This window comes from Gasterosteus aculeatus, chromosome 4, assembly GCF_964276395.1.
Source record: "Gasterosteus aculeatus chromosome 4, fGasAcu3.hap1.1, whole genome shotgun sequence".
Taxonomy (NCBI): Eukaryota; Metazoa; Chordata; class Actinopteri; order Perciformes; family Gasterosteidae; genus Gasterosteus; species Gasterosteus aculeatus.
The window spans coordinates 31,595,211-31,612,868 of NC_135691.1; the positions used below are offsets into that span (position 1 = coordinate 31,595,211).

Below are 17,658 nucleotides of genomic sequence, written 5' to 3' on the forward strand. Positions count from 1 at the left end.
AGCAAATTCAAATTCTGGACTGATGATGATGTCGGATAAATCAGTTAGGATAATATATAATGATACCGTAATTGTCTGCGGCAAGATGCATGGCAATCATGCCAACTGTTTGAGATGTCATCTCTTTTTTGTCCATCTGTTGTTGTCTCTCCGACATTCTGTTTTATCTGCTTCAATTGTGCTGTTAACATCCCCACCTTCTCCCACCCCTTACGTGTAAAGCTCTTTGAGGAGGCCTGTCTGTATTATGGCTTCCAGGCGAGTGTGACCACCAGAGGTCAGGCCCCACAAGCAGAAGCTGATCGGCTGATCAAATCCTTTTGGGCTTTGGGCTTTTATTTCATGATTTTACAATCTTGAGTGACTGTTCCTAATTTCTCCTTTCTTATCACAACACTTCTACTCCTGAGAAGAAGAGAAACAGCTCTAGACAAACATACAAATGCTCAAAGTTTAAAAGTCAAATCAACATCTTTAAATTTGAAATCACGGAAGTCATTGATTATTCAAATCCAAAAGACCTTCACGTTTTCATTGATATATGAACCGGCCTTCCAAATCTTTTCACTCTAATCTCTGCACTCTCTCGATTTAATCTTTGAGAAAATTCCCCAGGGGATGTGTGGTTACAGTGTAACCAAGGTTATGCTATTCAAGGCACGGTGGTATTCAGCTCGTGGGTGAGTGTGCTACTTTGTGGCGGTATAGTGACCCTTTCCACAGGTTAACACTATGCTGCATTAAAGGACAGTCAGAAAAAGGAACCCCCAAAACAAGATATTTCTTTAGAGGAGGTTAATATAGATGATATGTATTTGTGTGTATCTGTAGATTGAGGGTCTACTTGTCCAGGTTCATAGAAATAACATAAGTTAGGCATACAGTATGAATACGGTACTACACATTTATTCTCTTTCAGCGGAATATGAACATGGTAACTTACGAGTATATTTAATTAAGATAATCTAAAGCAAGATATGTTATTTTTGTATGGCGTTTTGCCTTCTGGTAGATTATTTCACAGTGTAAAAAAAAAAGTACAGCAAGGATGTTGAACTTTGAACATACGAGCGGGCCCTGAAGGCATCGCTCACACCAACCTGCTGTCGAACACGCTCGACTGGACAAAACGCCCCCCCGCTGCAAGCGCCGTACTCTGCGATTTACACGGGGGGAAAAACACGCGACGAGGTGATTTACCACAAACACTGCTCAGGTGAGTACGTTCTAGGCAAAGAGCGAGTCGACAGCGTTAGTTTAGTCGACGATTAGGTACATTTTGTCCAACTTTGTACTGCGCATCAACGACGCAGGTGTCGGGGTCTTTTATCGCCGAGGATGCACGAGCCTCACCCCGTCCTGGGGAAATAAATACATTTAAATAAAAATGTGACACAAAGTTAGTCCTAATCATTTTAAAGACGCACGTTCGCTTGAATTGTGGGCTGCTCGCGAGCCCGCTGAACACCTGCGGCGGTCAGAGTCGGACATCCCCGCAGCAGTGCGTCGCAGAAGAAGCCTTCGCAGTGGGTGACGTTATCCGACATGGTCCGTGAACGCATCTGGAAGGCGACTGTCATTCGTAAACCGCTGGTTTAGGCGCTCTGAAATTGCTATAACTTGCGATGCCATGCATGCTTTTCTGCTCCCATCAATACGGGATTCTTAAAGTGCTACCAAACGATGACGTTTTCACTTTTGTTGACATAGACAGTGAAAAGTTAACGTTAACAAACGTGTGAGTCACCCAATAGGCTACTCTATAGAACACGGTGCATACTGGCAAGAAGAAATAATCCAATGCTAATTTGCTCCCATTAATAGGAAAACTTTATAGTAATAGACATTTTTACAGAAAGCTAGAAGGCATTGAGTATCTTCGAGCATCACCAGACTCCTGCTGGATTATTTATATCATTATGACTCCCTGATCAACTGAAGCTAAACCTGAACTGGCCATTTCCTTTGTTGCCATTCATTCAATGACATGCTGTTGATCAATGTCATAGGTCGAAGTACCTCCCTCCCCGGGGCTTTTTTTATTTACAGCAACTCAGACGGTGCTCAACTCATTGATTTCAAAGGTTTATGGCCTGTTGATGCATAATTTAAAGATGTGGTTTATGGATGCACCACGAGGAGATGTGATTCTGAACCAAACGAGTAAGATGTATTCCGCTAGTTTTCTCAAAGCAATCACAGTTAACTTGAATTGTCGCCGACTACTGTCTGATCGATGCGATGTTACGAGGAGTGCAGGTGACATTGGATTTGATGAATCTGTTTTGTCTTTCCCGCTAGTGCCTTGATGTTTTTACTGTATTGAAAACCGAGGTCACTCAGCAAAGCGACGTATCATGTGGTGCATTTCTGTCTTATTTTGCCATTTTGTCCCTCTCGCGTTGACCCAACGATCTGCACTTTCAGGATTGAACTTGACGAAGGAGGATGACGGCGGTTTATAAAGACGACCAGGAGGACTGGCTGACTGTGTGTCTCAAGTACCTGCTCTTCGTTTTCAACTTCCTCTTCTGGGTAACTAAAGAGTTTCTTCATTTTAATTTTTTAAGCCGCCTTCCCCTTCACGACGGTTAGCTTGCATCTTCATCTATTTACCTCCTGCCTACTCGCACTGTGGCATCTCAGCCTCCCTTTTGGCTCAAGTTGCTGAGCTGCAACACAGTCAAATTGCCTCAATGTTCCTTTTTTTTTTTAAACTGCAGACAAAGAGGAATTAGGGCAAAGAATCCATTTAGCAACCGGGAGAGGATTAAGGAGAGCTCCGACTCTTAAAAGGCTGAGCTATGGACTCGGCCCAAAGTGAGTCATGGATTATTGAGGGCTTGTCAGTGTTCGGTGGGGGGACAGAGTGTCAGACGGCCTGTCTGGCACCATAGTTTATGATGCCGCAATGTGCTTCTGAAGGCGAATGCTCTTACGGCTACTGTGCAGAGTGTCCGGGGGAACCGTTTGAATACTTTTTAAAGTCTCAAGGAGGGAGAGTTGTGTGTCTGTGCGTGTGTGTGTGTGTGTCGAGAGAGAGAGAGACAGATCTGTGTGTGGGAGAAGTTACAGAGAGAAGCGGCATCAGGCTTTACCTTCCGGCTTGGCTCAATACTGATTCTTAGACAATCTTTTTTAATTTTTTGTCCACATGGCACTATCATAACATCCACCAGTCTATGTGGCATTTTTTGTTAGGACATTGATAGTTTTCCACCTATTTAACAAAAATATTTTGTTAACAAAGTAGTGTACACAATATTAATCTTGCTAAGAACACTTTTGGACACATTGGATTGATGCATGCACACTACATTGGATTTTAAACTGGAGTCAGATTAACTAATTGGATTAAATAAAAAGACAAAATGTATTGCTCTGTATTACTACTTGGTTGGTCGTGTGTTTTTGTGAGTTTGTTGAACTCGCTCTCGACGGAAGTGGAACGGGAGGATGAAGGGCAGAGACTCTCTGCGGCATTTCCTCCGTTTCCGCCTTTTGGAAACTGATGACGGGAGCAGATCCCTGGACGCCGCCCTGGGTCCGTTTACCCGGATTGTTCCTAAGGAAATGGTCACTATGCCCCGACCCGATTCTGTTCTTCACGCTTGGCCACAGCTCACTGTTTTTCTTTAGATTTCCTCTTTTTACTCTCATGCCCCTTGTCACTCATTCATTGTTTTCTCATGTTGTTGCACGTTGTGACTCCTCTAACTTCCGGTTACTCACTTCCTGCCCTGTAAAATCCCATTATTTTCTCCCTCTATTTGACATGACACACTTATTTCCGTATGTTCAAGTCATCAAATCTGCCCAGTCTCCCATTTCATAACATATTTCCTGGTCTACTACACAACTGATTCAGGTGCAGTATCTCTTATCTGTTTAACAGTGGCCACGTCCACTTCTTATTTGTCATTCCTTCTCTCTCTCTCCCTTCTCTTCCAGGTGGGTGGAGCAGCTGTTCTGGGTGTAGGAATCTGGACACTGGTGGAGAAGAGCGACTACTTGAGCCTGCTGGCCTCCAGCACCTTCGTCGTCTCGGCCTACATCCTCATCCTGGCCGGGGGCCTGGTGGTGGTTACGGGCTTCTTGGGCTGCTGCGCTGTCATCCGGGAGCAGAGAAGCTGTCTGTCCACGGTGAGAGACGGGGAAGCCAAATATGTGTGTGTGTGTGTGTGTGTGTGTGTGTGTGTTGTCGAATGAAAGTAAGGCCCAAGTGCTGATAATAGTTAGAGCTTAGGGAATAACGCCGAGTGGACAGATACATTTTCAAAGGGTGTTCCTCTCTGTGCAGCTCCATGACACAGATCCCATCCACTGTACCACTGGAAGCTGAACAAAAACGGCCCTTACTGGGAACTTGCTGTCCTCGGTATTTCACGGAAGACGGGGCCCTGGTGGGAGAGGAGCAGGTGCGAGAGGTTAAGGTTCACTGCCGCAGGACTATTTATAGGGATTTCCATCCAGCATTGACGGATGGAGCAGTAGGGAGAGTCCAGGTGGGCTTGCAGGACCGAAGAGGTGGACGTTTGCAGCATCTAGTTATGCATGAAGTTGGAACGGCTCCCCGTTTTTTGTAACCGTAGTGCTCATCCTGGAGGGAGCGGACGCTCTTCGCTAGAACCACCAGTGCTTTTGTTAGTCACACTATTCCAGCGGTTCCCAAACTCAAGAATGCCGCGGCCCAATTTGAAATCTGAAAATCTTTTGCGGCCCACGCAAACCTTTAATCACAACTCTGATCAAAACATAAACTAGGGATGATTGAGAATTTAAGATTATTAAAAATGTATTAACCGACAATGTATGTTTTGTATACCATTTTCTCCGTAGCTCATATACATTTACTTTAATACTACAAGAGGACGCACCATTTGTTTTGTTTGACGGCGCCTTTAGTTGAACAACGACAGGCGGACAAGAGCAGCCGCGTCGAGCGAGATCCATATTGTTTTATTGATCTGTTCGTTTAAATTGTTTGCTTCATCAATTAATGTTTCACATAACTAATGTGCCATTGTTCAAATAATACAAAAAGATGTGCGTTTTGTTTCTTATCAATTATCAATCGTAATTTAAATCATAATTAATTTTATGTTAATTTCAAACTTTTCAAAATTGAAAATTAAAACCATTTTATTTATTTATTGTAAATGACCTCTCGCGGCCCACCTGCAGTACCTTCGCGGGCCACCAGTGGGCCCGCACTGCATCGCTGCACTATTCTATTCTTGTATTCCTCAATATAATCCATAAACCAACGCAATAACAAATGTCGACGCCTTTAATGATGGTTCATGATTAATTAGCGTAATTTAGATTTTCCTGAGATGCTGTGTTTGAGAGTTAATCATGATGCACAATGGAACTGAGAGAAATCCGATTCTACTGCCCGTGGAGATGCCGTCTGGTTGGCCTCCTTGTCTGCGGTGCCATCTGTCTGCCGTGACAGACGCAGCCCAGAGACAGTTGATTTGTCGTTTTCATCGGCCGTCAAGGCTTTACCCGAGCGAGCCGGGTCAGCGGCGGACGGTTCTCATTGGTCCGTTTCCTTCACCCTCGCAGTATTTCTTCTGCCTGCTGCTGATCTTCGTGATTGAACTGGTGGCCGGCGTGCTGGCTTACGTTTACTACCAGAGGGTAAGTAGGAAAATACCTCGGTGTTCTTTTCTTCTAGTTAATGAAACGCGGCGCGCCATCAGGCAGCGGGGACGTTTTGCTGACTAAATCTCCAGGTTTAATGTTTCAGATTGCGTCGGCCCCTCTGGGTGTGTTCTCGACGAGACAAAAAAAACCCACTTTTCCTTCTTTCGCTGTTAACTTATCTCAGAATGGTCTGTGAGAAGATGCCATGCAGGGACACAGACCACAGGGCCTCATTATCACTTTAAAGATATGGGCTCTCATCTTTGTCCTAGGGCACACAGACATGTCCACACATCACAGTCCGTTTCCTGCAGTGTGTTTTTGCAGCTGTCAGCTACTTAACTTTTTGTCTTTGCTCCTGAACATTTTTATTATGTTTTTTAGCGGTTTTCCGTCCATCCGGCCCGTTTGTCCAAAGCGAAATCTGTTTTAATTTAGCTCGAATTCATTCGAATTCTCTGGTCAAACGTGGGAACATTGAACCGCCAGGCGGTAATTCCGATTTAATTTGATAAACTCCATGTGTAATATATTAAGCACCTGGTGGTTAGAAAACACATTTTGTTCTTTCCCATGCTCTCCCACCTCCTCTGGCTCACACACTGGATGTCACTGTGTGTTTGTGCGTGTTTGTGCGTCTCTCTCCCTTTGTTGCTCTTTGCCAGCTGAGCGAGGAGCTGAAACAGAATCTAAACCAGACTATGGCAGATAACTACGCCCAGCCAGGGAGGGAGGCCATCACACTGGCTGTGGATAGACTGCAGCAAGACGTATGTTCATACAAGATTATATCTCACACCTTTCTTTAGATCCACAATCACAGACTCGAGTTCCATCAATGACAGATGATGATGATGATATCAGTGAAATGATAGAATAATGTATGTTTTAGATAATGACTCAGAAGAAAAAACGCAGTTTGACGTGAAATCCTTCCCTCCGCAGTTCAAGTGCTGCGGCAGCAACGACTCCCGCGACTGGATGGCCAGTGCGTACGTTTCCTCCAAGCAGGCGGAAGACCGAGTGGTGCCCGACAGCTGCTGCAAGACAATCACCCCTCACTGTGGCAAGCGAGACCACCCCTCCAACATCTACAAGGTGGAGGTCAGTGGGCTTCCCTGGGAAGCGTTCGCTGGCCGACGGGATGCAACGACCTACTGTACGATTTGAACTGTCGGCCTTTGCCTCTGCAGGGCGGTTGCATCACTAAGCTGGAGCAGTTTCTGGCCGACCACCTGTTGGTCATCGGCTCGGTGGGAATAGGAGTGGCTTGTCTGCAGGTGAGCTAAACGTACTGTAGGTAAGATGGTAGTTGGAGAAGCGGAAGTGCTGCTTTTTTAGCCGCGCTGTTGTTGTTGTTTTAGACCCACCTGGTTTTGATCTTTCCATTATAGAGACATCGAAGGTCACTAATCTCTAAATTTCTTTTATTACTCCGGTCTCTGTCATCATTATCTGGTTTCCCTCTTTGCTGTTATTTGATTTGTCCCGGCCGGAGATGGACTCAAGCTTTTAAGAGACGCAAAGGCCAATGAGGAACATGTTGGGGGGGCTTTTTTTTTTTCGTAGTTGTTGCTCTGCACCGTCTCTTGGTAAATGGCCTCGTGGGAAACTTGAAACCAAACAAACCCGCATTGATTCTTCCTCGTCGTATCTGTATGACATGTAATATTCATTTTGGGGTCTCGGGGGGGGGGGTTAAGAATGAGGCCATACATGTATATATATTTTAATGTCCCACATGAGTGCCGTGCGTCGCCCCACTAATCTGTCCATGGTGAATTATACAGTATGTCTCCATGTTTGTGTGTCTTTGTGTGTCCTTGTGTGCGTGTGGCGTTGCTGCTGTAGCTGGCCGGGGCAGTCTTGACGGCCTGCTTTATTTATCTGCTCTATAAAGAAGAGGAGGAGGACTTCGGTACATTGTGATTTAGCTCTAGAGCATCGCTGTGGTTTAATCAACTGGAGAGACAAGGTTGGAAGTCTGATCTCTAACTGCTTGCTTGTCCTTGTGCGGCCGCCCGCTCTGTGATAAATGTGAAATCTGTCAACTGCACGCACACTAAATGAACATGTTTGTGTTCTTGCATGGTCTTTTTCTCAGTGTGACGCATGCGGCCGGCTGGCTTTGGCTGTGTATTGCACAGTGTGGCTCTGTATGTGGTGATTATGGGCTGTTGTGGCTGATAAATATGGGATAAACGTATGAGCTTAATTCATCAAACCTAATTGCTTTTGCACAATGAGTTTCTGGCAAGAGTAAACTTCAGTAACTCAATACATTATTGTATTAACTACCATTTCTCCCAATTCATTGTTCTATTCAAAGGTTATCTTACCCACTTTTGATAGATTTAGATTTGATGAGAGTTGATGAATCTTATGTTCAATATACATTTTTAGCAGAGTAATAATTGCTTGTCACCCAAAATATAAATATACCTGTATAATATAATAATGATTCAAAGAATCATGATGAACTTTTCTTTACCTTGATGTGTTTCATATCCCCTGTATTCTGAAATCAGCCTCATGTTATGGTTCTCTGAGCCAAAATCTATTGTTACCACATAGCCATCGCTTGATTATGATGAAGTATAATTAAAAAACCCTGGAACTCCCCTGAAGAGGGATCGTGCTGAGTGGATAGCTAATGCGGACTCGCTCGATACGGCTGCCTCGGAGGGCTTTTAGAGACTCCACGGCTGAATCTGGGCTCTTGCCGATTTTATCCATCAAGCCCAGTGGCGCTAGCAGTGATCAATGTCTATTCCTCCTCTGCACTTCGTATGGAAAAGTACGGCGATTCTGTAATCATCTCGGATTTATGGTTCTGTGTGAAAAGATTCCCACATCTGATCAAATGTCTTCATGAACAAACTTTCTGAGCAATTTGATTTGGTATTTATGTGCACTGGTTTTGCTTTGTGATGAATATTTGTGCACAAGTGTTCTTTTTGACTCCAGCACTTTGTTTTGTATCTGTTTGTGCAAGCCTGCACACACACACACACACACACACACACGTGTTGCATGGCTGCTTGACTACTGCCATCACCATGGTAACCAGCTCTACCGGCAGTCCTCCCCAGTCACCTTTAACCCCCTCTCTGTCCTCGCAGTCTGTAGCACACAGGCCCCCTGCAGTCTTCCACGGTGACGGGGAGCAGCACTTTTTGACTTGACGCCTCCTGTTTTTAGGTCTGTGGGATGGTGTTCACCAGCTGCTTGTACCGCAGGATCAAAATGGAACCTTACTGAGCACACCAGACCCCCCCCCCGACACCCCCGATGCACCATCTTCGACCGGCAGATGGAACAATGAGCCCGCTAACACTCAGACTTCAGTCTCTGCATCTTGAACTCCGACCGGCTGATTGAAGCCAAGTGCACAGACACGTTCCTGGTCACCCGCCTCGCAGTCGGAAACTAACTGTGGCCTTTACCGACCCGGCTTCAATCTGGAAGAACACGTCCGTGTGCATCATTGCCTTGGCTTAGATGCATGCTTTAGTTAGCGCGGTACAAAATAAATGGACGTGCATACGAACATACATACTCCAAATGCATTCTACTGTGCTGAACTAACAATGATCCAGATTGATTTGTCATCTCTTCCCTGTGCAGAGATTTATATGTATATATTCCATTCCTGTTCTTGACTATGCAGTGGCACCGTTCTCAAAGGTGTCACTGCCAACGAAGAAAGATCATTTCTGTTCATATATTTGGTTAACACCTCTGTGCCTCTTCCTGCTGGTAAATCATTATGTATTAATTGCGTGCCTGAAATCTTAAAAGGGAGCTGACGACGCACTGTGATAAATAACAGCAAATGGAAAGTAGATTATGATCTTATTTGTAGGTGTGTCCTCACTCCCGATAATAGAAACACTGAATATTAAAGGCCACGATAGTTATGAAAAAGTCACATGAAGACGTAAATGAGAAGATGAGTCATTCCGTCGATTGGTTTGCTAGATCTTTGAATGTATGTCTCCACCTAGTGGTTGGCACCGGTAATATCTAAGATCTACACAATTGTGACCAAGCTTAAGAATTTTTAATTGCATTAAAAACAGCTCTTTAGCTTAATGCGTGATGCTTAAGTTAATCATACATATTAAATTAACCAACATTACTTATGGATTCAAAAGTTTCATCCATAGAGACACACCGCTGTCGTACAGAGTAGAAATTGACTTCACATCTCACTGCTCTTTCTATTGTTGCTGTTGTCTGTTTGACTGGTTATAAAGTGACACAAATATGCCGTCTCAATATAGGTGTTCGTAAGAATATAATTATCTTAGACGGCTTTACGATTAGACCGTATGTCACTTCCTCATGTACCTAGTCATGGGAAGGCCCTGTCACTCTCATCATTAACCACAAGAGGGAGACAAAGATTCTCCATCCAATAGAGGCAGGTCATCGTTTTGTTTAAGCTGAACCAAGCAGGCCAGTCGGGTCCCATCCGAACCTCCACAGTGGCTTTTCCTTTCGCCAGATAGTCTTGCAGTGTCAAGTTGGTCCTCGCTCTTTTACACGTGTCCAATTCCAGGTCCCTCTTCAAAACTGTCGGTGTTTGGATCGGACCCCTTTGTATTCACAATGTGAATGTCTTGCGGTAATGCAGTAATGTAAGCCGGAGTGAGATCCCAGGTCGATTTGGTTACGTTACATTATCATGACGTGTGTGGGCTTCAGTAGAGAACATTGTGTAGGCAACTGTATCGTGTGGAGTCTCCCACAACCCTGCGAAAAAATCTGGGAGGCTTCCCAGTTCGAACCGCATTCATTTGTTTCGCAGTGCCAGGGAAGTTCTGTGGTTTCAGGGTCTTGTTAGGGCAAAGTCTCCTTATATGAAACACTGTTTAATGGCTGTGCGTTATATATTTCTCATTGATGGGCAGCCTTTTCTTACAAGACACCGTCGCTTCGGAGCAAGTTGTCACCGTTTCCCATTTAGGAGGAAGGGCAGAACGTTTTCTGAGAGTTTGGATGTTCTCCAACAGATTGTCTCCAGTGAGCCCGTAGAGTCTGTCAGGCCCTTTTTTGTCATCAGCCTGCGGAGGATGGCTCCCATTTCCCTGCACATGTCTCACACACACACACACACACACACACACACACACACACACACACACACACACACACACACACACACACACACACACACACACACACACACACACACTGCGAGGCAGGAAGAAGATAAAGGGCACACACTGATACTGATGAGATCAAAACGTGTGGGGCGAAATTTAAAAATGGGCGGACACGCGTTGAAATGTCACTAATCTGCTGACTGCAACCGCACAATGTGCTCGTGCGCTTCTCTAAATCCTAAATGAACGTACACGTGTACTTTTCCAGCATGGAAGCGTGCTTTCTGTGTCGGTTTGCTCGTAAAAAGCTGCTTTTTTTTGGGGGGGGGGGGGGGGCGTGAAGCGGCTATTTGCTCAGTCAGTGCACCTGTGTTCAACATGTGTGTCCTTTTGGCACAATGCATGTGTGGGAAAGGATTACTTGAACACGCCGTGTGCCGAATGCAACGAGCCTGGAGTTGCACACGTCTGGCGGACGATTCATTCTTGAAAAAAAAAAAAAAAAAAGCGTGTGTGTGTGTGTGTGTGTGTGTGTGCGTGCACCCGTGTGTCTGCATTAAGATCTAACTGGGATTACATCAGTGTCCGGCCATTGGATCTTTGTCTGGGGCCATCGTAGCTTAGCGGAGCCGCCCGCGGCCTCGTGAACCTGCACATAACATCAACACTCACAGTTGGAGCGGGACTTTGAACTTATTTCCTTCTCAATCACAAACAAACGTTCGTTGAGGTCTGGTTGAATGTCAGTTTCAGCCATTAAAGGGATCTAGGAGGGGACTTGAGACTGAATAAAATAAATAGTGGGCTTAATTATGTGTGCACAAACTGGTGCATGAATTTATTTCTCATTGTAGACCGTTTTATTTAAACCGCAGACCATCTAGTGGCTCCAACAGCGTAACCAGAGGTTTGGACTAATCCTTTTTCCAATATGACATTTTGCGATTCCAGAGTACAACTCTTTCTTCGTCAGAGACTGGTCTCCACACTTGGTACTCTGCCTCACCTCGACGAGGACGCGCAGCCGGCCTGCAGCACATTGCAGAGGCTTTTGGCCGTAAATGTGTGTGACAGATTTGTACAGGGATCAAAGGTGTGGAGAAGAAGTTGGCGTGTGCAAATATGTTCAAGGCTTGGGAGCCTGAAGACGAGCGCCGTCAGCTTGAATAGAAAACCTGCTCGTCCTACCTGGTTAAAAAAACAACAACCTGACATTTAGGTAGATGCTGCTTCTTACGCTACTTTAAGCCAGGTGTCATTTAGCTTCCTCCTTGAGTGTATTTGCAAAAGCAATGTGATTTATTTTGTTCACAGCAAATTAGTCTTCATTAGTTATTTGTTTTCCTATACGTGCGGCTGCGGGGGTTTCAGGATAAGTGCAAGTCCTAAATCAGCGTTTCACAACCTGGAGGTCGAGCCGTAGGAGATCGCAAGATAAACAGGAGTTGTGAAATGATTCACTGAACTGTTTCTTTTTCTTCTTTTTGTACCTTCTTTTTCTTCTGCATTGATGAATCATTTCATCAGCGACTTGCAAATAATAATGCAATTTGCATTTAGGTTTAGCAAGCAGACAAAGCTTGACTTCACCATCCAAAAATGGACCTACCATGAACTCAACTTCCGGCTTCATAGTGAACGTCCCCTCTGAAAAGCCCCATCATGTCCATATGGTCTGTTAAAGGAAGACATGGCGGCTTTGGTTTTATGGTTTCTACTGACAGCTAACCACTTTTCTTTTTAGCTATGACTGCATACCCTGGACCCTTAATGCCCCCCCCCCACAGTTGTGAAAGCTGTGGTTTCTGAATCCGTGTGTGTATTTGTGTTTCACTGTGTGTGTAGGAGTTCCTTTTGTCCATGGGAGAGTGAGTTTAGATGGAAACAAACCTTTTTAGAAAGTGTTTCAAGACGGCCTTTCAAAAGCCTGTTTGTCTGCTGATGATGATGACGAGCGTCATGCTGATGAGGGTGTTGATTGATACCAACCAGATGGCGCGTCCGGCCGCAGGGGTCACCGGGCCACGCCGTGACGCATTGCACCTCCGGCACAGGTACACCGCAGCGGGGAGCGACGAGGCGGCAGGAGACGAGGCGGCACCCCGTTTTGTTGTCGGCCCACGCGATTGGACGTGCTATACGTTGCAGTCCCGTCCGTGTCGAGGACGGGCGGGCGTCTTGTCGGGTCGGAGGAACGGGGCCCCCCCACCACCCCCCCGATCGGACGCCGCGGCGCTTCCATGTGGTGCAGCGGGGCCCAACGAGGCCTATTGGGTTGCATGCTTCAAGTGTCTGTAGTTTAACGTGGCTTCGTCGGCGTCCACTGACGGTGTCGTTACACTGTAATTCATACGGGCTGGTTCTGTTTTTAAAGCGCGGGTTGGAGTCTGTAAACTTTTACAGGCTGGCTGCAGTCCGTCTCCGCGCCCTGCATTGATCTGTCATTTAGAATGTGCAAAGATAAACTCGGCTTTATAGTGTTTTGTGTTTCAAAAAAAAAAAAAAGCTCAAACATAAAAACTGCAACGACCGGTTTGCAAAAATACAATTTCATGAGAAAAGCACATTGTCTTTTTTCTTTTTTTGGGATTATATGTGCGCATAACTGAGGCCCGTGCTTCTTTACCTGTGCAATGTCCGCATGACAATATCTACACAATATCTACACAATATCTACACAACCGGCCAACGAAGACCATGAAAAACCCTGTTTTTCCAGAAATGAGAACCGGCGCGTGGTTCTGCGTGCCGAGAAGGGATAAGACTTGTGTAAATAGATTATTCCTTCAACCTGTGTTTGTTTTACGCTCCGAAAGATGAACAAGCGGACATCATATTTTTCGGCGGCAGAAGAGTATTTATCATTGGCACAAAATCACGGTGGGAAACATAAATAGCGTGAGAGGAAGTCTTGCTCCCCCCCCTTCCCCTGAGATTGATAGCATGGAGGAGAGCGCATGGGAACGACCTTGACCCGGCGGTGAGCGCGGACGCAGGGGCGGATAAGGAGGCTCCGTAATCAGTAAACAGGCTCTCGAGTGCCCTTCAGGGAAGTAAACACTTCAACGCGAGGCGCGCCGCCATTACAGCGCCATCGGCCCCGAGAGTCGACATGCAGGCAATAAAGACAGATGGTGAATTTGTCCGAGCGGAGCAGAAGGATGTTTGGACTTTGGAAATGCATCAAATTTTATAGAGAGTTTTGGCTAAATGACTCATTTTCTGTTTGGCATTTCTGCGTGTCTGGAGGCAACTTCATCGGCCGGTAAAAAGCCTTTTTAGAAGTTTTCTCTTCCACTTGAGGAAGGACTTTTCTTTTCCCCAATAGTTTCTTTTTGTTTCGGAATAAAATATACGGCACCACTGTCAGGAAATCCATGTTACTATGTTTGGCTTTCCTGACATCTCTCCTTGTTTAAAATAGTTTTGACATGTAATATCTTGGCGTATTACCAACCCCCTAATGCAGACCTACAGCTCGTCGTAACGTTCCATGCAACGATTTGTCTTCATCAACTTCTCCAGCATCTGTCATCGTTCATGTCGGTCATCATCGCGCAAAGTATCCCGTGTTCAAGTCTTAAAATACCTTCTAATGAATCGAGAAGTGTATAAAGCATGCGTATGGATTTCCTACATGCCGCGTCTAACCGGGGGGAATCGTGTGTTTGCAAAAAACTGAAACTCTTGACAGTCTCACGGCAGCAGCGCAGTCCAGCTATTCATCTTCATCTTCCGCCTTGGATGTAATTCAAGCTTTTTCCGAAGCTGCGAGGCGGCTTTACGCAAACACTGGATGGTTTTCCAATGGGAGGGTGATCCTGTTTGTTCGCACGGCTCTCCGGGTTTTGTCCTCGGAGGACGGAAAAGGTGCCGGTCGGGCCTCAAGGTGTGCAGCTGCGGGAGCTATAAGGTCTTTACATCTGGATATCCCTTTTCAACACGAGGAGGAAAAGTGTCTCAATAAATCAGGATTCATTGAGTTAACATGATTTCCCTTCCCGGCTGCGGAACATCTGCAAATATGATGATTAGAGGCTGAAGTCATTTATTAAGAAAGATGGGTTCTGGTTTAATGATTTTCACTATTCTGATTGTTAGAAAAGGTGATTTAATGGTTCCGGTAAACAGGATTACATTTTCGAAATGCTTGAAAAATGACTGACGGACTAAAACTCTTGGTTGACTAATAGGAGCTGCAGTCCTGCTCTTCACCCTTCACACACTGCAGAGCAGCCCTGCGATCCCAGACGGTTCATTCATGAGTGATCTCTGGAAATCTTTATCATTATTTGCCCTGCAGGTGATGCCATTCTGGGATCGAGCTCCTGGGTTCATAGACTGACCCGCAGCTGATTTCAAAACCCCTCCGTTTGAATGATGCATTTAAAATCCCTCCCGTGGTCTTCTTTCACCTTTCACCGTCAAATCTCTCTTTTGTCCCCCCCCGCTCACGTGATTTGAATTGTAAGCTTCACAGGCTCGTTGGCGGTCTGACCTTGGAGTGTGGTTTGGTGTTTAGACGTCCCTCGCAGACGTAAGCTGTTTCTTCTGTGTGGCCGGGGGGGGAGGGGGGGGGGGGTGGTGAGTTTCATCGAAGCTCTTGACCGCGAGTGTGTGATTGGGGGTCCTTGTGAGGGGAAACTCTGCACCCCTCTGAAAGGAGCACGAGCGTCGTACAGACACACGGACGCTCGCTTCTCACCCCTTACCACAGGATCCACGGCCGACATGGCAGGCGGGGACTGTTTCTGACACACACACGCCTCATATTACTCTTTGCAAACCGAGATGTGGCCTTTGGTGAAAGAGACGGCCATATTCTGGCATCAGGGTGAAGCGCTCCTCTTCGTCCACCAGGTGGACTCTGTGATCCAAATGGTCGTTTGTTTGTTTTTTGGGGGGGGGCGGTTGGGCAGGCATTTGCCGTTCCAGACTCCCTGCCTGCTGGAAGGCGTAAAACGTTGAAACGTGGACTGAGCGGCGGTGGGCCGACATGACGAGCGTGAATCGTGTGGCTTCGGCCATCCTCCCCGAAACGAGACATTGTGTTCCACACGAGGGATTCAGCAGCTCTTTTGTTCCCTGTAGGCCTACTTATTTCTTATTGTTGCATTCTGGGTATTTATTGTGCTCATTTGTGGTGCTCGGAGAATGTCTGTGTGGGAAATGAAAATTATCTTGTGGGGTTATGAATAAGTCATTATGGTTTTTTTTGTTTTTTTTTACACAGAGAACGAACACAAAAACAGATGCGGTGGGGGGGGGGGATCAAGTTCACATGGGCACTAAAACAATCACCATGGAGACCGGGATTTTAGCGTGCGCGTGCGTCCCCGCGTCCTCATGTGGGATGTCTCTTACAAAAAAAAAAAGCTGACGCGACGTCTGTCACAGAAGTGTCTCTCTGTGCGGGGACGAACGTGCCTCCATTTGGCGAGCGACAACCACCCCGTGTGTCCGTCTCCGTCTCCGGCCAACTGCTGTTGTGTGATGGAAGAGGAACACTGGCCGGGAGGAAAACAGGGTAGGTGTTGGTGATCATTACACAAGCACAGAAACGGAATCTGAAGGCAGAATTGTCTCGGCTGAATAGAAAGAACCTCGCGAAAGTCCCAGCGGGAATGAATTACTTGATCTTGTTTTTCAGATTTTCCAAATGCAGTAAATATCTTAAAAACCTCCTTAATATATAATCCAGAAATCTCCCCTCTCAAAACAAAAAGAAAAGAAAAGAAGGGATTGCTTCTCCCGGACACCTATTAACACGCTTCCATTTGAATTTGTTTCAACCACTGAATGCAGATTTCTGCCGGGGTTCATTATGCAATCGTAAGCTTTCATAATTCCTCCAGTGCACCGTTTAATTAGAAACACATGGGCCTGACATCGCAGAGGAGTACAGAGCTCCTAATGTCTATTCGGCCTGCGCCATGAGTAATTGTTTCTCCCTCGCTATAGTGCACAGCCATTTTTTAACCTGCTGACAGCCAGCGAGCAGCAGCAGGAGGAGGAGGAGGAGAGATAAGAGAACTCAACCATATCTGAGTTGTTGTTGTTATTTATTTGACTACAGTTCAAGGTCAGGGAACGAGCGAGGAGAAGTGTGAAGCAAAGGTTATACACCCCCCCCCCTCCTCCCTCCTCTCAGCCAGGAGTTGTGAAGAGTGAGGGAGGTCCCAGGTGAGCTCGAGAGGTTGACATCGTGACAGGACACCTCATCAAAGCCCGCCGAAGCTTTTTGGAGACCTGCCCGGGCCGACCAAGAACTCTTGTAGCTTCTCCTATAAACTACCCGGCCGAGCAAGAACTATACCTGATATCAGGATTGTTATCGGTCATCGTGTGTGTTTTTTCACGTGCGCGCGTGTGTGTGTGTCTCGGAGCCGATTGAGGATGGCTTACAGCCATTTAAAACGTCATCTCCAACTCTTTTGCTCCTGCACTTAATCCATCCTCAGTTTTTTTTTCTCCCCCTGCTGGCTTTGGTTTTATTTTTTTTCCATATTTTTTTGGGATCTCGAAATCCGTTTCCAGCCTTCTGTCCAAATTGTACAAATGATTGTGTTTCACTATTCTCTTTGCAGGCAGGTTATCCATTCATTGATAAAGTGTTGCACACGGCATTACTGAACTGAACGGCTGCAACCGAAGCGTGCTCCCTCACCATCACTTCCCACATGTCCTCCCCAGGCGTCAATGGGCCGTCCCCGTGGACACCGGGTTCTATTCTCGGCGAGCGGATTTCTACTTGCCATTCATCCGCGCGTTGAACTTTGCCACCACGTGTTCCACGCCTATTTGCTCTTTGTCAGATGTCAGTCACTCCCGGGCCAGCGGGTGCCACCCTGCTGGCTGGTGTGTAAGCCAAACTCGAATGCCCACAGCTGTTCAC

General features: G+C 46.1%; 1 protein-coding gene across 2 annotated transcripts; it reads left to right on the plus strand.

Moving 5' to 3' along the window:
• Positions 1-1,073: 1,073 nt before the first annotated feature.
• Positions 1,074-9,747, plus strand: tspan11 (tetraspanin 11). 2 transcript variants are annotated; one of them, XM_040173155.2, is made up of 9 exons: positions 1,074-1,216; positions 2,428-2,535; positions 3,952-4,143; positions 5,572-5,646; positions 6,318-6,422; positions 6,598-6,756; positions 6,846-6,932; positions 7,504-7,627; positions 8,854-9,747. In XM_040173155.2, the coding sequence occupies exons 2-8, from the start codon at positions 2,449-2,451 to the stop codon at positions 7,579-7,581; spliced, it is 783 nt and encodes a 260-aa protein (XP_040029089.1). In that variant the 5' UTR covers positions 1,074-1,216; positions 2,428-2,448; the 3' UTR covers positions 7,582-7,627; positions 8,854-9,747. The 2 variants fall into 2 exon arrangements, with proteins under 2 accessions (XP_040029089.1, XP_040029090.1); XM_040173156.2 differs by lacking the exon at positions 7,504-7,627.
• Positions 9,748-17,658: the final 7,911 nt, after the last annotated feature.

Bases quoted from the DNA above. Each gene is read 5' to 3' on its own strand.
- tspan11 (XM_040173155.2), top strand. From the start codon at position 2,449: ATGACGGCGGTTTATAAAGACGACCAGGAGGACTGGCTGACTGTGTGT. The intron at 6,423-6,597 runs GTATGTTCATAC...TTCCCTCCGCAG, and splicing joins TGGATAGACTGCAGCAAGAC to TTCAAGTGCTGCGGCAGCAA. The intron at 6,757-6,845 runs GTCAGTGGGCTT...TTGCCTCTGCAG, and splicing joins CCAACATCTACAAGGTGGAG to GGCGGTTGCATCACTAAGCT.